Raw genomic sequence first — 23612 nt, 5'->3', positions numbered from 1 at the left:
ATAATACATAGCAGTCTAATCACAACACTAATGTTTTGTCCAAATTGTGCAGCCGGGAACAGTTCCTGTTGCCTTTCTATCTGGAACCAGTCTGCCCGGTCTCCTCTGACCTCTCACATCAACAAGGCATTTTCGTCCACACGACTGCCGCTCACTGGATATTTCCTCTTTTTCTGACCGTTCTCTGTAAACCCTAGAGATGGTTGTGCGTGAAAATCCCAGTAGATCAGCAGTTTCTGAAATACTCAGACCAGCCCGTCTGGCACCAACAACCACGCCACGTTCAAAGTCCCTTAAATCCCCTTTCTTCCCCATTCTGATGCTCGGTCTGCACTTCAGCAAGTTGTCTTGACCACCTCTACATGCCTAAATGCATTGAGTTGTGGCCGTGTGATTGGCTGACTAGCTATTTGTGATAACAAGCAATTGTACCTAATAAAGTGGCCGGTGAGTGTATATTCAAATATAAAAATCCAACCATCAGAGGTGGAGCCAGGTGCTTGAATATATATGAATGTATTTGAATATATAAGAATATATTCGATTATAAACCTCCAACCGTCAGAGGTGGAGCCACGTGCTCGAATATATATGAATGTATTTGAATATATAAGAATATATTCGAATATAAACACCCAACCATCAGAGGTGGGGCCAGCTGCTCGAATATATATGAATGTATTTGAATATATAAGAATATATTCGAATAAAAACATCCAACCATAAGAGGTGGAGCCAGGTGCTTGAATATTTTTGAATATATAAGAATATATTCGAATATAAATGTCCAACCATCAGAGGTAGAGCCAGGTGCTCGAATATATATGAATATATTTGAATATATGAGAATGTATTCGAATATAAACATCCAAGTATCAGAGGTGGAGCCAGGTACTCGAATATATATGAATATATTTAAATATATAAGAATATATTTGAATATAAACATCCAACCATCAGAGGTGGTGCCAGGTGCTTGAATATTTTTGAATATATAAGAATATATTCGAATATAAATGTCCAACCGTCAGAGGTGGAGCCAGGTGCTCGAGTATATATGAATGTATTTGAATATATAAGAATATATTCGAATATAAATGTCCAACCATCAGAGGTGGAGCCAGGTGCTCGAATATATATGAATATATTTGAATATATAAGAATGTATTTGAATATAAACATCCAAGTATCAGAGGTGGTGCCAGGTACTCGAATATATATGAATATATTTAAATATATAAGAATATATTTGAATATAAACATCCAACTATCAGAAGTGGAGCCAGGTGCTTGAATATATATGAATATATTTAAAAATATATTTGAATATATTGGATTACTGACACAATCTGATTGTCTGCATTTTTCAGCTTATTAAGTACATGTAAACACAGTGTTTTATGTTTTTAGAAGAATTTGGCCTTAAACTCCATTCATGGTGGAGGGATACATGCAGGGCGCAAAAATAGTCCCCAAAGAAAACGGATTATTCCAGATTTTCATCAACATTTCATATAAACTCAGAAGACTTGTGTAGGTTCTCTGGTGGTTCTGGATGGTAAATAAAATGTCTATATCTGTGTTGTAGTCATGGTGACCCCTGTTTCTCATCACCACCACTGTAAAGACGACCGAAACATATCACACCAAACCGCTCTGAACCGCTCGTGTTTCCAGCTCACACACTCAGTTATGTAGTTTTGCAATTATAATTTTGAAAATATTGGTGGAATTCTCCTTTAAGTAATAAATAATTCATATTATTGTTAAATGTTCACCTAAAGTATCTCAGACTGAGTGCAGACATGAAAGGGTTAACATTATGAATAAGAACAGGCCTGATTATCAGACCTGCCTCTTCAGGAATAACAGTAAACCTCATGTTCAGAGATAATGACACAGACCACAGCTGATTATTATATAATAACAGGTTTAATCAAGGATTTATTCACATTTCAGATTTATTCCCCATTCATTTTCCCTCGGTCGTCTACTTCCTGCTCTGTACAGACTGTAAATGAACAGAAAAGATAAGAAGAATGTGCAAAAAAAAACTGCTATTAAAGATTTGAACAGTGTCTGTTCAGAGAAGCTGCGGCAGAAATGGCTTTCAGCGACATCTGAGCGCAGGAGGAGAGAAAACAGCACTCGGCCGAGCCTCCCCGCGTTCAGAGACGGAAAACTCCAGAGAAAGAAGGAGACCTTGCTGTACCAGAGCCGGTTTATGAGGAGCCTGGCCACTTCCTACTTCCCCTGTTATATCAAAAACACTACGAAACAGCAGAGGTCGCCAGCGAGCGGAGTCCTCAATGAATGGGAGTGAATGGAGCCCAACGGCTAAAAACGAACAGTTAAAATAGTTTCTAATCACTTTCCCAGAACTTTCCTTTAATTATAGACAGTAGAAGGACGAGTTTCACTAAAAAACAAAGAAATCTCACCAGTATGTTTCCTTTATTCTACAGTAAACGGGTTTTGGGCAGCAGGAGGCAGGCTTTACTGCCAGAGAGTGACGACTGGTTGCAAGCGGAGCAGCTCATTGGCTGTTCGCGCTCACTGACGTCATGAACGTACATGAGGCGCCGTTTTAAACTCCTATAACTCGAGTTTAAAAGTTCTTAAATATAACAGCGGTGTAAAAATGTTTTACGCTGTTCAGGGAAATGAATGAATTCTTTTACATTAAAAACGAGATGGAATCTTATTGCCCAGTGATTAGCATCGTGCTAACTGGTGCTGTAGCAGTAAACAGTGGTTTCTGTGACTCTCTGTTCTACAAACATGGACTAAAGCACATTAGCTTAGCCAAAACAATAGCAGCCACCTGGAAGACTGAATGTTGTCTGTTCATTTTTAAAAATAATGCAAAATTCATAATGTTCATAATTCGCTAGCTTTCTTATTTTCTGCTTTCTATCTGCTTATAATGAATTTTGAAATCAGCATGAAGGCATGCAGTTAGCACCATGCTAACTGGTGGGCTATATGCTTCCATTACTTGTGAGCTGCATTCACAGCTCCAGCACTAAAACTAAAGAATCAAACCTCAGACACTGAACAGTGAATAGTGGAAGTAGTAGTGAAAGGAAAGGCACATTATCAGGAGAAAACCTCGACTGTAGGGACATGGCTAATATTTAGAGATAATTCAAACCATTTCTAGATATTTCGGCTTATTTTAAGTGGTAAAATCTGACTGCGTGTGTCTTACTGGCAGGTAACTGCGCTTTTTTAACAACGCATGTTAAAAGTGGCCCAAGCTGTAAGATCATTTTCTTGGATCACAACATAAAATAATGAAAAATGTGTAGAAATAAGCTGAACAGTCCTGTAAAGCTTAGTGTACACTAAATATTAGACATGCTGGCCTCTTTCTGAGTTTCCATTTGCTAAAATCATTTTTTTGCTGTTTTACTGTTACGGTTTATTGTAAAAACGTCATTTTTATATTCTATATTCTGCATTTGTTGCTACTGACAAGACAAATATGATGTAGTCATAGGTAGGAACTGATACGGAGGTGTTTACACCCTCCTAAGGCACTTCACAGTGAGCTGCCCGCCTTCATACGATTCGCTTCATTTCAGTTCATCATGCAGTTTCTTCACAGCTCGTCCAGAAGGGGGCGCCGTTTCGCCTCATACGGACTCCGTGTTTACGGTCACAGTTTCAATCAGGTCCAGATCTCGGCGGGGACCATGGCCTCCTTGGTGCCGATGGAGGGCAGCAGGTTCTGCTCACTCAGGAAGTCCAGCGGGAACTGAACCAGGAAGCCTCTCCTGCAGGTTCCTCACCAGGCTGGAGGGCAGGCAGTGGAACACCTGCAGTGGAACACAGTGGTGGTGAGCAGAGGAGAACGCGGTGGTGCTCCGACAGAACCTGCTGTGGTTTAGTTTCACTCCTTCTGGAAGCTTTATTTATGTTTATGGAGCTCCTGCAGGTAAATGAGGCCAGATCATCCACAGGCCACTCTCAGGCCCACAGCCTCTCTAGAGAACACTCCTGCACAGTCTAATGCACAGCCACTGTTTACCTGCTCGTTTTGAAACGTCAGGGACATTTTCTAAAAGAAAAACTGGTCTGAGCAAAAATTATGGAACATTTTAGGTTTTGTTTTTATTTTTTTTTTCAGTAAAAAAATTGAAATTTTTACAATTTGACACAGACTTACTACTGATTTACTGACACTGCCAGTGGTGGACGAAGTACACAAACCATGTTCGGTTAAAGCATTACATTAAAGCAGACACACCCAAGGTAAAATATTACTTACTATACTTAATATTATAAAAAGTTCCTCCCTTTAGACCTCCGCTTGAGTAAAAGTACTAAAGTATTTACCTTCATATGTACTTAAGTATCAAAAGTAAAAGTACTAAAAAAGAGTAATTCTGGCTCTGATGTCCTGTTATCATTAAGCACAAAACACTGAAGGTAAACAGTTTCCATCAGGGAGAACCGAGTGGCTCTGAAATCACTTTTACAGACAAGCAAAGTTTCAGTTTCAGATTTATTTACAACTTAGTAAAGGAGCTCATCTGTGATCCTGAGTTTAAAGCCAGTTTTTATTCAACTTAAACTTGGAACTATGTTGATCTGTAGGCCTCTGTTCATAAACATAAACCAGCCCAGACTAATTTACTATAAAATGAAATGGTGTTTGTAGAAATTCAGAAAAAAGCCGCGTCAGTCTCGACTGCATATGTGGACATATTTCTATATTGTGCTCTATTTACACAAAGTTAGGTTAGTTCATCATTTATGTTGAACAGACTCTCCCAAAATTTTACGCTGCTGCGCTGATGTTGAACCGTGTGCTGCACTGGGTCGGTATGACCAACAGGTCAAAACCAGCTCTAAACAAAGTGACCGCTGGGCCCTGATTGGTGCTCTGGCTTTGAGCTTCTTTCATTTTGACATGTTACATTTTTATACACACAGAAACCAAAAGGAACGACAGATTTCTCAAAATGTAGTGGAGGAAAAAGTCAGATATTAGACTCTGAAATGTAGTGGAGTGAAAGTGAAAAGTCGCCCAGAATGGAAAAACTTCAGTATAGATACACGAAAAACTACTTAAGTACAGAAACTAATTACATTTACTCAGTTACTGTCCACTGTTTACTGCCTTACTTATTTACTGACCTATTGCCTTACTGACATACTTACATACTGACTTATTACAGCCAAGATAAATAGTTTATGAACAATTGTCTGGTTGGACTTAGACCCTGAACAGCACTGTCTCCTCTACACGAGCTTAAATAAACATACGCACCTTCTCGTAGATGGTGGCGTTGCGTCCTGCAGTGGTCATCCAAACCTCCTTACAGAAACGGTCACCGATGAGGTCACTCACGTCTACGCTGGGGTCCGTAAAGGCACCGAGGATGGTTCTAGAAAAGAGAGAAAACTCTCAATCCTGAGCAAAACAGCATTCGGTATACATACATTATATATACCTCCATCAGCGTCTTACTGTCTAAACAGTGTGAGCCGACGTCCCAGACTGAGTTACTGCTGACCTGCTAGACATCTGACTATACATGCACAACTACACAGCTAAACTGTGCTTCCAGTCTGTACGGAGAGGTGGAGTCTGCACTGCTTCTCTTCAAAACAAATAACAGAAGCAGCCAAATCGACTGAACGACTGAACACACAACCACAACTTTCAATAATAAAATAATACAAGAATAAAATCTCTCCTCTTCTGCTTATAAACACTAACATGGATTGGACTGAAAGATTAGAATCTGATCTTTCCACACAATTTTCCATGTATTTCAATCAGAAATCATTCATATAATTAATATTAATAATAATAATAATAATAATATGTAATCATGTATTTTCGATGATTGACAAGTAACTCAAACATGATGCCTAAAAGGCATGCTGGGAAACAGACTGAAAAATAGAGAGGACTAATTTACAATTAACCCACTTGATTAATCATTTTAAATCATAGGTACACATGATTTAACGCACATATATTTTATCCATTTTTATTATTAAAATATTGGATTATCATGTGCCTTAAAAATCTGCGTCATTAACTGTTTGAGAAAAGCTCGCAGTATTTTCCGTACAGCTAAAGTGGTCCGATGTCTGGCTTGAATGTCTTAAAAACTATGAAACTATATCATTATTTGCTTTTCCAAAGGAAAATATAACTGAATTCCAGAGTGACTTCACTATAACAATGGAAACGCCTTGTTTAATATGTAAAGCAGGTGGGTGTGGCTTTGGAAGGTGCTGCAGTCTGAAGTTTCTCCAGCAGGGAGTGCTTTTAGCAGGCAAGTCGCCATGAACCCACACTAGAAGAAGCTCAGGAGCACACGTCTGCAGTAACTGCTACCAGAAGTACTTTTCAAAAGATGTCACTCAGTATTACATCATTAACTATGTGAGTTCTAGACTGAAGTCTAAGTCCAAGCCGCAGCAGGCCGAGTGTATTAGTTGGTGACATAATGGACAATTAAATTTTTGAATAGAAAATATTGTGCAGATTCTTTTTTTAGATATTGCCCAGGCCTAGTGGACACATGGGAGGCCACGCAGGGTAAAGTCTGAGCAGAAGCTTTTCTGACCTGCACTGAGCTCCTGATTTACACACAGGGAAGCTTCTACACCAGGGCTAACGAAGCCAAATCACCTGGAGGCTACGAGCCAGGCAGTCTTCGCCAAAGGGGGCGCTGTCTTTTGAGTATGAATCTTAATTACAGAACATTTACACTATTTATGCACATCTTAGTAGTTTTAGTTTTAATAAATCATGTTTAATAAACATTTAGGTGTTTAATTAAATCAAGTAAACTTTTCCACTGCATGGTACTGACTCGACTTGGCTCGACTCGCTTTTTCTGGTTTTTGATTAGGCGAAAGGTGGTACCTCGTACCCAGTCCTTTTTTGGTACCATCTCTGTTGAGGTTCTAAGAGAGGTGAGTAGATACCAAAACACATGCTTGCTAAACACATATGCTAACGTTAGCTACCAGGTTGGTTAGCCTAGCCTCTTGTGACGCCTTTTTGAGCAGCCTGATTCGTCTCGTCATCTGAACTCTGATGGAGTTTTCCCCCAAACTCTTCTGTCTCCTGAGAGACACTCTCTTCTCTCTCTTCTTGTCACAGCAGTCTCATTTGGCGTCGCTATGACAGCCAGCTACATCAAGGGGGCGCTATATCTGCAGTGGAAATCGAAGTAGCTGGTAGCAAAAGCGAGTTAAGTCGAGCTGAGCAGATACCATGTGGTGGAAAAGCAGCTTTACATTCACAGTAGAATCACAAAGGCACGGCGGCGTTTTAGGGCCACTGTTAAAAATAAACATGGCAGGCAGTCAGCCCCCCTACAGTTAGCCCACTTTATCCTCCAAATATTGAGTTTTTTCTCTCTAAATATTACAACTTTATCATCTAAATGTTATGCTTTTCTCAAAATTATGACTTTTTTTCTCGAAATATTTTGACATTTTTTCTCAAAATATTACGTTATTCTTGAAATATAAAACATCTTTCTCTAAATATTTCGACTTTTTTTCTTGAAATATTAGTTTTATTCTTGAAATATTATGACTTTTTCTCAGATTTTTTCTTGAACTCTACTTTTTTATTTTTATTAACAGTGGCCCTAAAGCACCATCATACAAAGGACTCTTATTCTGAAGCCTTTATCATAATCAATGCCCAATATGACTATTTTAATGCTGTTATGTAATGCACGTGATTTGATCACGCCAGCAACTCTCAAGAGTTAAAGTAATGCTGGAGCTGGATTAGCTTTAATGGTGCTGGTTCTTTTCATTTGAGAGATCTGACCAGCTGACTGGTACAGGATGAAGGCGGCTTCCAAAATAACGGTTTCTCTAACTTTTTGTTCTAAAATTGCACTTCCAGAATGACTAGTGAGCCCAAAACTGCGGGACTCATCAGATAAAAAGTATTTGGAGTATATTAACATCACATCATATACACCAGAGATGCGTTCATGACACGGAAATAACTTCACAAGTATTTGGGCAATCATATATCGATATATCAATATATAGATATTGTATATCAGCAAACGTCTCACTGCACCCTCAGATATTCCAAAATTCCCCCATAACTCAGTGTGTGACAAACAATCAGAGAGTTTCAGAGCGGTTCGGTGTGAAATGGTTCAGACATCTTTACAGTGGTGGTGATAGGAACCAGGGGTCGCCATGACTACAACACAGATATATTTTATTTACCATCCAGAAGCGAAGTTGTGTGTCCACCTGTAGTGTCTGTCCATTAGATCAGTGTGTACAGCTGCTTATTCTGTTTGAGGTCATCATCGTTTGGTAGCCAATCAAAAAAATAACTGGCTACCAAGTGATGATGAAAATGATGATGATGGTGGTGATGATGATGATGATATTATCCAGCAGATCCAATCAAAGCAGAGATTCAGACTAATGAAAACCAGAATTTTCAAAGGACAAGATTTTCTTCAACACTTCTCATGACTTTTATAAGCTGAAAAAGTGGTCTGCTGTTCAGATTGTTCATACAAATCTTCAATTCTGTTTGCTTTTGTTGTTTATCTCAGTAAAAACGAGGGAAAAATCCAGTTGTGTATTATTTTGCCTTTGTATGCTCTAACACTGAACACTTGTGTTGAATAGCTGATACTGAACATCTGAGTTTGTGCTGAATCAGACAGTTTATAACTCGGTATCAGTACTTCAAAATGAAAAATAAGACTTGTCCAGGCGGCCACCTGTAAGCTCAGTCTTTAGAGTGTAATCTGACCGCTGCTCTGCTCCTGTCTGCCAGTAGGGGAACGAGTGAGTCATCTGCCTCACAGCCCATTCACCTTAAACCAGGGGTGTCAAACTCAACCACGAAAAGGCCATTTTAAAAAAAGTCTCAACAGGTCTGTTGGCCAGCTGCCATGACCCCCAACTGACCACTGTTTATTCAAAATACGCCAAAACTACAACAGCAAAATAGGCGCTGAATACCGTTAAAAATAATTCTAAATAAAAATGTAAATTGTTTTTGAAACTGCCTATTTGCTTGAATGAAACACCAGGCATCTTCTCCTTTTGTGTAACCGCTGACCCACAGACTGTGGACAGAACACACACTATGCTGCAGTGCATGCTGGGAACTGTAGTGCATCTCAGGGTGAAACGGGCTGATAAAAACAGAAAATGTAAATAATGTTGTGGGCCGAAAGGACAATGTCAGGGGCCCGACTTGTTTTTTTTTTTTTTTTTTTTAACAAATGGACCTTAAACAGTGAAAAAGAAGTGAGGTCTCAGTGACTGACCGATGATGACCGTGTTGTTGTCGATGATGAGCAGCTTGCTGTGGACGTAAATCAGCTCTGCAACCAAACAGCCCTCTAACTCAGCGTGAGTCCATCACCCACAGAATGAGATGTAGTTCATCCACTGATCGTCCACTGCACAGAGAGAGAGAGAGAGAGAGAGAGAGAGAGAGAGAGAGAGAGAGAGAGAACAAAGAGAGATCACTGAGACAGAGATAAACAGAGAAACAGAGAGAGAGAGAGAGAGAGAGAGAGAGAGAGAGAGAGTGAGAGAGTGAGAGAGAGAGAGAACAAAGAGAGATCACTGAGACAGAGATAAACAGAGAAACAGAGAGAGAGAGAGAGAGAGAGAGAGAACAAAGAGAGATCACTGAGACAGAGATAAACAGAGAAACAGAGAGAGAGAGAGAGAGAGAGAGAGAGAGAGAGAGAGAGAGAGAGAGAGTGAGTGAGTGAGAGAGAGAGAGAGAACAAAGAGAGATCACTGAGACAGAGATAAACAGAGAAACAGAGAGAGAGAGAGAGAGAGAGAGAGAGAAGGGAGAGAGGGAACAAAGAGATCACAGAGGGATACACAGAGAAACAGAGAGAGACAGAAAAAGAGAGAGACAGAAAGAGACATAGAAACAGATAGAAAGAGTGAGACAGAGAGAGAAAGAGAGTTAAAGAAAGAGAGAGAGTTAAAGAGAGAGAGATAGAGAGAAAGACAGAGAGAGTTAAAGAGAGAGAGAGAGACAGAGAAAATGAAAGAGAGTTAAAGAGAGAGAGAGAGACAGAGAAAATGAAAGAGAGAGTTAAAGAGAGAGCGAGACAAAGAGAGAAAGAAAGAGAGAGAGAGAGTGTTAAAGAGAGAGAATTAAAGAGAGTTAAAGAGAGAGAGCATGAGAGAGTTAAAGAGAGTGAGAGAGAGTTAAAGAGAGAGAGTTAAAGAGAGAATTAAAGAGAGAGAGGGAGTTAAAGAGGGAGAGTTAAAGAGAGAGAGGGAGTTAAAGAGAGAGAGAGTTAGATAAAGGGAGAGAGTGAGAGAGAGTTAAAGAGAAAGGGAGAGAGTGAGAGAGAGAGTTAAAGAGAAAGGGAGAGAGTGAGAGAGTTAAAGAGAAAGGGAGAGAGTGAAAGAGAGTTAAAGAGAAAGGGAGAGAGTTTTGCGTGCCTGTTTGTGGCTAGTATCCCATGTACGATCCTCCACTGGAGGTCTCCCACTCTCTTTTCAATGGGCCTTTTGTACAGAGACCGCCAGCTACCTTTAAGTGACGAGTCTGCCCCCACAACCTCAGTCCATTTGGTTTCCCGCAGATCCACGAAACTGAAAATTCAACACTTTAGTGCATGCAAAGTACAACGACCCTCACAGAGCAGGTACTATTTGGGTGGTGGATCATTCTCAGCACTGCAGTAACACTGATGTCGTGGTAGTGGTGTGTCAGTGTGTGTTGCACTGGTATGAGTGGATCAGACACAGCAGTGCTGCTGGAGCCTTTAAACACCTCAGTGTTGCTGCTGGACTGAGAATAGTCCACCAACCAAAAATATCCAGCCAACAGCGTCCTGTGGGCAGCGTCCTGTGACCACTGATGAAGGACTAGAGGATGACCAGCACAAACTGTGCAGCAGCAGATGAGCTGTCGTCTCTGACTTTACATCTACAAGGTGGGAGTGTCTAATAGAGTGGACAGTGAGTGGACAGTGTTTAAAAACTCTAGCTCTGTTATGTCTGATCCACTCAAACCAGTGCAACACAGACTAACACACCACCACCACGTCAGTGTTACTGTAATGTTGAGAATGACCCACCACCCAAATAGTACCTGCTTTGTGAGGGTCCATGGGGGTCCTGACCACTGAAGAACAGGGTAAAAGGGGGTAACAAAGTATCAGAGAAACAGATGGACTACAGTCTGTAACTGTAGAACTACAAAGTGCAGCTATACAGTAAGTGGAGCTGATATAAAGGAGGTGGTCAGAATGTTATGCCTGATCAGTGTTTTGTGCAGCCCTGACATGAACGTTGTTGGCTTCAGCTGTTGCTCTAAATTCTGATTTAAAAATACTGTAATTACCTTTTACACTGTAAAGCTGTCTGTTTTTATTTCTCTTGAAGTTTTATTTGGTGAATGAGTCTTGTTAATGCTGTAACAGCCTGCAGCTCAACCCTCAGATTAATAACAGCCCTAATACATGTTCAGTAACCGTATTCTGTAGTCTTGCTTTGAGTGACCCTCTACCTTATTTATGTTTATTTTATTATAAAAAATCATTGAAAGTTCAATTTTGTCACTACTAAGTCAATCATACTTTACCCAAACCTAACTAAATGTGTCACTAGTGACTGTTTCGGGAACAATTTCAGCTCATTTTGAGATCAAAAACGCAGCCGGTACATGACCAGCAAACAGCTTTGAACAGCTGTTCACACAGAAAATCATATTTATTATTTAATATTTTTTGTTAAAACTGAGGTGTCATTACTGAGTATGGAAAAAAGGAACACACTGAAATATGGTGAGTGTGCAGTGCTGCAAGTTGCCCTTTAAAGCCTGAAATAATCATTTAAAATTCTGAGGAGTCAAATTTTTCCCACCACGTCGTACATCTTTCTGTATTAATGTCACACACAGGACTCAAAAAGAAGGTCCGGCTCGATGTTTAGGCCTCAAATAATCAACATCATACTGATGAAGATGTGAGGACAGCAGTAGATAATTCACTCACGTCTTCAGAGAGGTTCCTTCACCGAGTTTAGACTGAGTTCTCTTTTAATTCTCTTACAAAATGTTCCTCCACACGTTGCGTGCAATTACATATTTCCACCAGAGGGGTCTCCAAATCCCCAAATTCTACATAGTGTTGCTTTAAAACACAAAAAAGTTACTTAACTTCAGAAAATGTGTTTCGGTTAGTGCCCTGTGATGGACTGGCGACCTGTCCAGGGTGTATCCTGCCCTCCGCCCAATGACCGCTGGGATAGGCTCCGGCTCCCCCCAAAATCTCTCAGGTCTTACAGGTCTGCACATTTCTCCCACATCCAACACATCGACTATGAGAACCGACTGTTCGCTGAACGTCCCAGATCTTCACACGCATCTCTGTTATGAGATAATCAACATTATTAACTTCATCTCGCATCTCATCAGTGCTCATAATGTTTTGGCACTTCATCTATATCTATAAAAGCTCATTTTCCTTCTGTAACATGGCGTATTTGTGACTGTACAACAAAACTGTTGAACAAAGCACATCAGATCTGTGGATCCTATGTGAGCTTTTTGCCCGGCAACTGAGACGGAACAACAAGAAGCTGGAATCAGTCAGAAACAAACAGAATACAATTCAGCAAACAAGATGGGTTGTGAAACACTTTACAGACTGATGGGAACAAAAGCACACTCTGCTTCATATGGAAGACACCGAAAAAGCGGAGCTTAACCTGATATTCATACAGTGTGATGGAAGGAACTGCTGATATTAAAGCACATTCGATAGAATCGTAATATGCCTGTAATCTACTGTACATGATGTTATTCGCGATAACACACTCAATCTCATGTTCTGTTGCTGAAAGTCGGGTCACACTGCATGATTTTTACCCTGATTTAACCCTGATTCTCAGTCTGGCTGAGTCTGTGCTGGTCGGCTCTAGTCTGGAGATTTCTGGGTCAGTCGGAGTCACAGTTGGAGAGAGTCGAATCATGTTTGAGGGGCGCAGACTCAGATTTACTGCCTCCTCATCACGTTTCAGACCAGTCAGAGTTTATCAAACGTTTGATTTTTTCGACCAGTGTAAATACAGCATGTAAACAAAGAAAAATGGCAAAAAAGTCTTTCATGTGTACATCAAAGCTTTTTAGCCTCTTATTGACCAGGGAATATTTTGGCTTGTCCATCTGAATTTTGAATCCAAATTATTCAGTAACTGTTTTTTTCATGAAATGTCATTTTTAATTTTTAAAAATGTATTTATTTTTGTAAAAGCCCCTCAAATGAACAGAACGTGTGTTTTATGATCTACACACATCACTATACGCTTACAATTTACAGCTGAAAGCCAAAAATCTCAGACGCTCTTTGTGTTATTTTATATTAGTAATGTTTACAGAGCAGATCACTGAAGAGACGCCGTCTGTTTATAGTTTATAGCCCAGATTTGGGAAAAACGGCTCGACTTTCAGTAGAAAAACAAACTGAGTTCAGCTTCTTTTATTATAAGGGTTTAAAATGACATCACCATCTATTTAACTGGAGAGAAGAGTTACAGCCTCATATGATGCCCAGCTTCTGAATGTAGCTTATGAAATATGAACGTTATGAAGAACATAACCAAGTGCGCTTTGGAGCCACCTGTGGTCTCACAGACTTGAAGAGGTTAATGAGCTGAGTTTAAGGCACGATCGAGTTCATGTACATTTAAAACTCTAAAAAATACCAAACTGCTCACATTTTAAATCCATGGCTTTCACTTAAACATGTTTACCTACTGCTTCTCTACTGTTTCATGGCAAACGGCAGACAAAACGGCAGCAGCAGCTCCATGTCTGTTTATTTGGGTCTCCTAGTAATGGGAGAACGCAAGTGTTTACGAGAGTTTGTGAGAGTTCAGTAGCTCTGTTCAGTTCAGCAACAGTTAAATAGTTGAGTCGTTTGTGATCCCTAATCGTTTAGTGTGGATCCCAAATATTTCAGTCCTCCAAAACAACCTGCAAAAAGCAGTCTGAGTGAAAAGTCGTGTAGTGAACCCAAACAGAGGGTCTCTGTGCTAGCTGAGCATTTTCTCTTGGTTATTATTGGTATATGTTATTTTGCTCCACCTGCTGATGCATGGTGATGTCATCAAAAAGCAGAAAACGTTTTAGAGGCGGGGCTAAAGTCAGTACATTTAGATGGAAGTTTATGGAAAAACAGGACTATAGCATTTTAAATGAAACATCACACTTAATCCAACCCAGGACATCTAGCAGGTTAATTTTGGTGTCATGCTGACTTTAATCAACCTATTAACAAGTTTCTCAGTGGCAGAGCTCCCCCTGGTGATGTGAAGGACCTGTCAGTGTTCTAGATTAAGATAGTTCTTCAGATAAGTGGGTAGAGGCAGAGTCTTTATGCTGTCCGGCAAGCCTCCTGTAAGCATAAGAGTCCGTCTGATGGCCACGCGGCACAGGTGGGTCAGTTCGCAGGGCTGCTGGTAGCGGCTGGGTGGGATAAAGACCCTCCAGTCCTCCAGCAGAGGAGAACAGCCATGAATGACCTGCAACTGAGAAAAGAGGTCATTATCTAGAACATTGTCTGGAACAGAAATGGTTCCCTAATCACTGTTCCCTACATTAGAGCACTATATAGAACACTATTATAGGGAACTCAAATGGTCCCTAATCACTGTTCCCCACATTGGAGCACTATATAAAACATTATTATAGGGAACACAAATGGTCCCTAATCACTATTCTCTACATTAGAGCACTATACAGAACACCATTATAAGGAACACAAATGGTCCCTAATCACTGTTCCCTACACTGGAGCACTATATAGAACACTATTATAGGGAACCCAAATGGTCCCCTGATCACTGTTCCCTACATTAGAGCACTATACAGAACACTATTATAGGGAACCCAAATGGTCCCTAATCACTGTTCCCTACATTAGAGCACTATACAGAACACTATTATAGGAAACCCAAATGGTCCCTAATTACTGTTCCCTACATTAGAACACTATACAGAACACTATTATAGGGAACCCAAATGGTCCCTAATCACTGTTCCCTACATTACTTTTCAATCTTTTTTCCACTTAGAATGAACCAGTTCGCCCTCAGTTTGGGGTCTGCTTTGGCCTGAAGACGCCCACCTCTATGTCAGCGATGGAGATGTGGGTGAGCACTCTGAAGCAGAGGGCCATGCAGTCTTCAATGTCTTTAACGACCTGTGTGTGGCTCCGCTTGTCCGGCGCCTCCTCCAGGCGAGGAGGGCTGAAGAGGATGGACAGGAGGACGTTTGAGGGCCGGCTCTCGCGCTCCAGGTGGCCACACTGGAACAGCTGCTTTAGGACCCTGGAACAGCGCCACTGGGCCAAGAACGCAAGAGGGGTGATGTGACCTACAATCCCGGGGCTGACCAATCAGAACAGACAGAAAGGAGTTTCACACAGACAAGTGAGGGAGGGAGTTACAGGGAGACCTGGACAGATGACGTCTATTGAAAATAGGCTAACATCCTCTACAGGAAACCCACTTAAATATGAAATAATGCTGAACAATGTTTATTTATCTGCTGTGAGTAAAATATAAAATGTGCTGTAACTTTTGCACAGGTCTCATTTACAGTCTTGTTCTTCCCCAGTGTGTTAAATTTAGAAAATAAACGGTAAATGTGTATTAAAACTACTACTACACCACTGTCACTGGGTCAGGGTCCATCTCGTCACTGGGGTGGAACCCTCAAGGCTCCATCTCAGTACCTTTAGTCAGGGAACATAACTGAACTATAATCCACTGAAATGATGTGTTCTAAGCTGTACTGACTCCACACACCCCGCCTCGCCTCCAGGCTTTTATTCTACTGTTCTGTTTTAAAACATTCAGTTATGAAAAGGTACAAATACCAACTTTTCACCTGGAAAAACTGTGAAGCTTAAATCAATCAGACCTTAAACCCACTGTAGAACCTTTGAGGGAACATTTACACTGTTTGTACCTTGCTGAACGAGAACTGCACCTGAACAGAACCTGAATTTCTAACTGTGTACTACTACTTATAATGATAATGATGAGAGAAGAAGAGGTTAAATACGTTAAAATTTATACTCAATGTTACTATATTAATCAGCTTTTCATATGAATTTTTTATGTTTTAGTTTTTTACTCCAAAATGAAAGAGAAGAACTGTTTCATACACAGTAATCTGGGGACCCTAAGCGACATCGTTCTTGCATGAAAGAATGACAAAAATAACAACACTGAACTAAAACTCGACTGAAACCGAAATTCAGGCCAGAAGAACTGACAGAACAACACAGGACTACTTTAACTTTGAACATCTGGCTTAATAATATGAAATCATGTTCGTTCCCTTTCACTGTTAAAACAGTGGATTATTATGGAGCATTAAAGAGCTGTTAATAACCCCCTGTACAATCGGTTCTCCGCGGTTTCTGCTGGCGTTTCTCAGAGTGAGACACACCGTCTGAGGACAGTTCCCAGTGTCCCGCTGCTTCAGATGAGCTGTTACGCTATAAAATATAACACTCCATGTTTTCCTACAGGCAGCTAGAGCTGAATTCACATTAACGATGGAAAACGCCTCGTGTTTGGAAGGTGTAGTGCGTGTGCAGGTGGATTTGGAACGTACTGCTCACCTGCAGCAGCCTGACGTTTCTTTAGTCCATTATTTAAAGAGAGTAAACCCACATAAACCAGCAGGATCGCATAAATGCAGGATTGCAGTTTTCAAAACAGGAGCTAAGTGTTTATTAACAAAAGGTAATGTTAAAAAAGCAGGCAAGGTAAAGACCATATGAGTTGCTATGGTAACCCAGGTGGTTGTTAGAGGTTGCTAAGCAGTTGCTATGGTATCTCTGGTGGTTGTTACAGTGTTATTTTGTGATTGATAAAGTATTCCAAGGTGGTTGCTATGGTGTTGCCGGGTGCTTTGTATGGTATACTGGAGGTTGCTAGGATGTAGTGATGGTGTCCCAAGTGGTTCATAGGGTGTTTGCTATGATTTCCAAGTTGGCTGCTAGGGGTGTTGCTGACTGGTTGGCATATTATCTTTACTGGTTGCTAGAGTGTTGCTATGATATCTCTGGTAGTCATCAGGGCGTTGCTAGGTGGTAGCCGTGGTCTTCCATTTGGTTTCTAGGGTGCTGCTATGTGTTTGCTATGGTATTTCAGGTGGTTGCTAGGATGTTGCTAGGCAGTTCCTATGACTGGTTGGTTCAGTTGGTATGAGTGGTCTGGTTGTCATCAGGGTGTTGCTAGGTGGTGGCTTTGGTCTTCCATTTGGTTTCTATGGTGCTGCTATGTGGTATTTCAGGTGGTTGCTAGGATGTTGCTAGGCAGTTGCTATGGTGCAGCATGTCTATGCTAAATGTATTATCAGGGCCATTTCTTTACACTTTGTAACAATAGCAGAACCCTTTTTGGCGCTATATACAACCACACAGGCGTCCTGTGCAGATCAAATCAGAGATTTGCCCTCAGAAGGGGCAAGTTACCTGGCTGTGATGGTCAGGCCGGTGTGGGCGCTCCTCTCCAGCAGGACCCTCACCGCGTCCTCTCTGAGGGTCCTCCTCCTCACACAGGCAGCGCTGTGAGGGCTCGCTCCGTGAATGAAGTCCAGCAGGAAGGACTGCAGGTCCGCGCGGCTTCTCGGGATGTGAGCGCGAGCTCTTATCATCACGCGCGCCACCAGGTGGAGTAGCACGTGCGCGCGGCGGGACATCGCGTGAGAGTTAGCTCAGAGACACATCTGGATTCATCAGCTTCGCCACGTGCACTGTTGCGTAGAGGCGCGCGCCCGACGGAACGCAGCGTCGTCACAAACGCAATTCAAGCCCCGTGGTTTAACACACACTTACAAACAAGACGGTTCTTTAAGGGTGCTTTACACAGAACCACGAGCACTATCAAGAACCATAGCACGCTTAAATGGTGAAAGGGTTCTTCACACTGCTGGAGAAGGTGCTGGAGATGGTTCTACATAGAAGCTTTTTGAAAGTGGTTCTGTATAGCACCGAAAAGGGCTCTGCTAAGCATCTTAGCGATGGCAGAACCCTTTATGGTTCTGTGTAGAACCATACACAACACATTCTTCATCAACCCTGAAGAACCGCTTCACCATGCAGAGAACCATTTAAGCATGCAAAGCATTCTTTGAGTGTTCTCGGTTCTATACAGAACCAGTGTCATTGCCAAAGAACCCCTAGAGAACCATATTTTTTTAAGAGCAGTGGAAATTAAATGCATAACACTGCATTTGAGAACTTGCTCATGCTTAAATGGTTCTTTGCATTGTGAAATTCTTCTTCAGACTGATGGAGAATGTGTTAAACATGGTTCTGTGCCTAAATGGTTCTTTGTGTTGTGAAACGGTTCTTCAAATTGATGAAGAATGTGTTAAAAGTGGTTCTATGCTTAAATGGTTCTTTGCATTGTGAAACGGTTCTTCAAATTGATGGAGAAGGTGTTAAATGTGGTTCTATGCCTAAATGGTTCTTTGCATTGTGAAACAGTTCTTCAAATTGATGGAGAAGGTCTTAAACATGGTTCTATGCCTAAATGGTTCTTTGCATTGTGAAACGGCTCTTCAAATTGATGGAGAACGTGTTAAACGTAGTTCTATATAGCACTGTTGCCAAGCGATTTTTGCCGCTATACAGAACCACCTACAGCACATTCTCCATCTGAAGAACCATTTCACTATGCAAAGAATTCTTTAATCATGCAAAAGGTGTTCTACACAAAACCACTATCCTTAATAAAGAACCCTTGTAGAACCACAGTTTGCAAGAGCGTATGTTAAATTGTATTAAAATATGTTCTCACAGCACAAAGGTCTCCATCAAACCATAATGAACTTTAAGTACCTACAGGGGAACTCCACCAACTTTCAAAATGTTGCTGCCGTGAAATGGAACTGTGTACTCCACCGACTGGCGAGGTGTTAATGCATGCCTTAATCATCACACACTTACCTCAGATCTGCTACTGAATTTGGCCTCGTACTCAGCAGCTTCTTGATCTAAATCGGGGGTGCCCAGTCATGCTCCTGGAGATGTAACACCTTGCTGAGTTTAGCTCCAACTCTAATCTTACACACCTGATCCAGGTAATGAAGCCCTTCAGGAGCATCTGAGCATTAGAGCCAGGTCTGTTGGATCTGAATTGTCCAGAATGGTAGATTTCCAGGACCAGGATTGAGCACCTCTGTTCTAAATGTTCTGTTCCACCTTAATAGTGCAGCAGTTGCATTGTGGTGTCTGCAGCCTGCTGAAAGGGTGAGAATGCATTTAAGGTGGAGTGGAACATTAAAACAAGAAGCTGTGAAATAGTTTGTGTTATTGTACTATACACTTATCTTTAAACATGGACTAAAGTACATTAGCACAGCTCAAACAAGTAGCAGCCATCATGAAGAGGTCACTGCTGTCATGTCTTCTGCCATAACAGTGCTGCCCCCTGCTGGAAGTACTGTGATCAGTACTTGTATGATCATTGTATCTGATAGAGCACAACTTGAAGGGGAACTCCACCGAGCGTTTTCCCAACTTTCTTCATAATTAACTGGTTAAGATGTAAACAGAGCGGTTCAGAGTGTTTTGGTGTTCTAGATAAACTTACCGAGTCAGAACTGTTCACAGTGGTGGTGATAGGAACCAGAGGTCCCCCTCTAAAAGCTCTTCACAGAAAGTTCCTACATGAAATGGTTCTGAATTCACTGCCTGATGACTGAGACGCTGTTTTATGATAGTTTAGAGAAGTTAAACTCCATTCATGGTGGAGGGAGACATGCAGGGAGCTGTGCGGCAAAATAGTCCCCAAAGAAAACTGATTATTCCAGATTTTCCACTATTTTCCATCATCAACATTCCATATAAACTCAGAAGACTCATGTAGGTTCTCTGGTGGTTCTGGATAGTAAATAAAATGTCTATATTTGTGTTGTAGTCATGGCGACGCCTGGTTCCCATCACCACCACTGTAAAGACATCTGAACCATTTCACACCAAACCGCTCTGAACCGCTATGATTACATCTGAACACTGAATCTTCTTCTTCTTCTTTCGGCTGCTCCCTTTAGGGGTCGCCACAGCGGATCATCTGCCTCCTCTACTTTTACACCAACCATCTCCATATCCACCTTCACTACATCCATAAGCCTTCTCTGAGGTCTACCTCTTCTCCTTCTACCCGGCAGCTCCATCTCCAACATTCATTGCCCAATATATCCACTATTCCTCCTCAACACATGTCCAAACCATCTCAACCTGGCCTCTCTGGCTTTATCTCCAAACTGCTCCACCTTCACTGTCACTCTGATCTGCTCATTTCTAATCTTGTCCATCCTTGTCACTCCCAACGAAAATGTCAGCATCTTCATCTCCGCCACCTCCAGCTCAGCCTCCTGTCTTTTAGACAGAGCCACAGTCTCCAAACCATATCTGAACACTGAATCATGGAGGAATTTTGAAAAGTTGTTGGAGCTCTTCATTAAACGCAGAATATCAAAACCAGTCTTTTTAATTCGAAGGAATAAAGAGAAGCTGGAAAATCATTTAAAAATGAATTAGGATTTTTTGGGAACATAAGACGACATAAATATAATAAATATCAATCCATTAGTGCATCTCCATGGGAAACACAAAATATTGTGTTCTCAGGCCCAGAGAAGGTGGCAGGGTTTCTGGATCCTGTTTATATTTGGTTTCTTCTTTGTATTTTAGAGTGTTTGTGTTTTTAACAGCATTTGTGGATGCAGTGATTAACTGTTTTCACAGACAGTGGTTTTCAAAAGTGTTTGAGTCCATGCAGTGATTTCCACTACAGAATCATGTCTATTTTTAATGCAGCACAGCCTGAGGGCCCAAAGATCACAGCCAGCAAATACTGGTTTTTGACCTCGTCCCTTACATACAGAGATTTCTCCAGATTCTCTGAATCTTTTAATGATATTATGTACCGTAGACGATGAAAAGCAGATGTCCTTTGCTGTTTTATGTTGAGAAACATTTTTCTTAATTTGCTGCTCTATTTGATGGTGCAGTCTTTCACAGAGTGGTGAACCCTCCTCATCTCTACTTCTGAAAGGCTCCGCCTGTCTGAGATGTTCTTTTATACCCAATCATGTGACTGACCTTTTGCCAGTTTAACCAAATTAGTTGTGAGATGTTCCACCAGGTGGTTTGCATTAAACAGCTTCAGTCTTTTGTTGCTCCTGTCCCAAAAACAATAAAATATGTTTCAACATTTGCTGTGTTGCCTTTGTACCATTTTTAATAAAATATAGGGTTTAAATGATTTGCATATCATTCTGTTCTTATTTACATTACGGACAGCATTACAACCCTTTGTGAATGGGGTCATACAAGAAAAGTTTAAGAGAGATTTTTATCGATTTTTTCCTGCAGTTCTTTTTGTTTACCAGGTCTCATTTTATACAGGCCTCTGAACCGCTGGTCACTTATGTCCTGACAGAAAGTTGAAAGAGCCGGATCGTCTTCAGTGTGATGTCCATTAGGGCCTTTTTAACCTATTGAATTTCATTGTTAGGCAAAAATATCGACTTCAGATCACACTGTAGCGCATCATGTCCATCTGCAAATCTCCACTCAGGATGTTTATTTTGGAGTATAGATTTTCAGCAGATGCTCTACACACATCAACCTGCCTCGTATGACCTTCACACACTTTTACACTGTACGAACAAATTTCACACACTTTCTGTAGTTTAAGGAGAACTGTTACTAGTTTTTGCACAGTTTATCCTCTTACCGTGTTTGTCTCTGTATGTTGAAGTGTAATTCCACCCATTTATCAAAATTTTTGCATAATTCAATGCGTCATTCGGAGTAGTTTTTTTACGGTTTTTAGTGTTTTACGGCAGTTGTGAGAAGATTCCGGTCCTATAATGTATTTCAAAATCCATGCATGGTGGAGGGATACACGCAGGGTGTTGTGAGATGAAGAAAACTTCACTTTTTTCAGACTTTCTACTATTTCCCATCATCAACATTCCATATAGGGGTGATCAGGGTTACCAGGGCCCTACCCTGGAGCCAGCCCTGGGGGAGGGGCTCGCCAGCGAGCGTCTGGTGGCCGGGCATTCACTCATGGTGCCCGGCCGGGCCCAGCCCAGCCCAAAGGAGCTACATGAGTCCCCCCTCCCATCGACCCACCACCGATGAGAGGGCCAGTAGTAGGGGTTCGGTGCATTGTGGATCGGGCAGTGTCCGAAGGCGTGGGCCTTGGCGTTCTGATCCTCGGTTGCTGAAACTGGCTTTTGGAACTTGGAACGTTACCTCACTGAGTTGGTGCACGAGGTTGAGAGATACCGTCTAGATATAGTCGGGCTCACCTCAACACACAGCTTGGGCTCTGGGCCCAATCTCCTTGAGAGGGGCTGGACTTTATTCTTTTCTGGAGTTGCCCATGGTGAGAGGCGGCGGGCAGGTGTGGGCTCTCTCATAGCCCCTCGACTCGGTGATTGTATGTTGGGGTTTTCCCCGGTGGACAGAGGGTAGCTTCCCTACACCTTCGGGTTGGGGAACGGGTCCTGACTGTTGTCTGTGCTTTGAACTGCTGTTCGGTGCATGAGTACCCAGCCTTCCTAGAGTCCTTGGGAGGGGTGCTTGAAAGTGCTCCTCCTGGAGACTTGATTGTCCTACTGGGGGACTTCAACGCTCACGTGGGCAATGACAGTAAGACCTGGAGGGGTGTGATTGGGAGGAATGGCCTCTCTGATCTGAACCCGAGTGGTGTTCAGTTTTTGGACTTCTGAGCAAACCACAGTTTGTCCATAACGAACACCATGTTTGAACACAAGGATGTCCATATGTGCACATGGCACCAGGACACCCTAGGCCGCAGTTCAATGATTGACCTTGTAGTCAATCAGTCATCGTGTCATCGTGACACATCAAATGTGTCATCGGACTTGCGGCCATGTGTTTTGGGCACTCGGGTAAAGAGAGGAGCTGAGCTGTCTGAGTGGTGAGTTGGATCAGGTGGTGGGGGAAGATACCGGTCAGACCAGGCAAACCCAAACGTATAGTGAGGGTTTGCTGGGAACGTCTGGCAGAAGAACCTGTCAGATTGATCTTCAACTCACACCTCCGTCAGAACTTTGACCAGATATCGGGGGAGGTGAGGGACATTGACTAAGAATGGGCCATGTTCCGCTCCTCCATTGTTGAAGCGGCTGACTGTAGCTGTGGTCGCAAGGTAGTTGGTGCCTTTTGAGGCGGTAATCCTCGAACCCGGTGGTGGACACCCCAGGTGAGAGATGCCGTCAAGCTGAAGAAGGAGTCCTACTGGGCATGGTTGGCCTGTAGGACACCAGAGGCAGCTGGCAGGTATCGACAGGTCAAGCGATCTGCGGCTTCAGTCGTTGCCAAGGCAAAAACCCGGGTGTGGGAAGAGTTCGGTGAGGCCTTGGAAAGTGACTAAGTCGGCTCTGAAAAGATTCTGGCAAACCGTCAGGCGACTCAGAAGGGGAAAGCAGTGTGCCACTAGCACTGTATATAGTGGAGATGGTGTGCTGCTGACTTCGACTGAAGACGTCATTGGGCGGTGGAAGGAATACTTTGAGGACCTTCTCA

General features: G+C 42.0%; 1 protein-coding gene and 1 long non-coding RNA gene across 3 annotated transcripts; both read right to left on the bottom strand.

Moving 5' to 3' along the window:
* Positions 1 to 1913: 1913 nt before the first annotated feature.
* Positions 1914 to 9438, bottom strand: LOC119265809. Its single transcript, XR_005131748.1, has 3 exons — positions 9303 to 9438; positions 5279 to 5396; positions 1914 to 3821 (listed from the first exon to the last, which is right to left on the bottom strand). It is a non-coding gene; the product is annotated as an uncharacterized LOC119265809 (long non-coding RNA).
* A 4712-nt stretch (positions 9439 to 14150) lies between these two features.
* On the bottom strand, positions 14151 to 19456 carry LOC108432459 (ankyrin repeat and SOCS box protein 17). 2 transcript variants are annotated; one of them, XM_017706283.2, is made up of 4 exons: positions 18990 to 19456; positions 17511 to 17791; positions 15147 to 15408; positions 14151 to 14541 (listed from the first exon to the last, which is right to left on the bottom strand). In XM_017706283.2, exons 2-4 carry the CDS (start codon positions 17735 to 17737, stop codon positions 14341 to 14343), a joined length of 690 nt encoding a protein of 229 aa, XP_017561772.1. In that variant the 5' UTR covers positions 17738 to 17791; positions 18990 to 19456; the 3' UTR covers positions 14151 to 14340. The 2 variants fall into 2 exon arrangements, with proteins under 2 accessions (XP_017561772.1, XP_017561771.1); XM_017706282.2 differs by having other exon boundaries at positions 14151 to 14547; positions 18990 to 19450.
* Between the last annotated feature and the right edge of the window lie 4156 nt (positions 19457 to 23612).

The sequence above is a fragment of the Pygocentrus nattereri genome, chromosome 17 (assembly GCF_015220715.1).
Source record: "Pygocentrus nattereri isolate fPygNat1 chromosome 17, fPygNat1.pri, whole genome shotgun sequence".
NCBI lineage: Eukaryota > Metazoa > Chordata > Actinopteri > Characiformes > Serrasalmidae > Pygocentrus > Pygocentrus nattereri.
The sequence above is the reverse complement of the archived record's forward strand: the minus strand, read 5'-3'. Positions and strand labels throughout refer to the sequence as shown.

Excerpts from the sequence above, each read along its gene's own strand:
- LOC108432459 (XM_017706282.2), bottom strand. The coding sequence starts at position 17,737 with ATGTCCCGCCGCGCGCACGTGCTACTCCACCTGGTGGCGCGCGTGATG. Across the intron at positions 15,409-17,510 it reads GGCCTGACCATCACAGCCAG|CCCCGGGATTGTAGGTCACA; the intron begins GTAACTTGCCCC and ends CTGATTGGTCAG. Across the intron at positions 14,548-15,146 it reads TCTCCATCGCTGACATAGAG|TTGCAGGTCATTCATGGCTG; the intron begins GTGGGCGTCTTC and ends CTCTTTTCTCAG.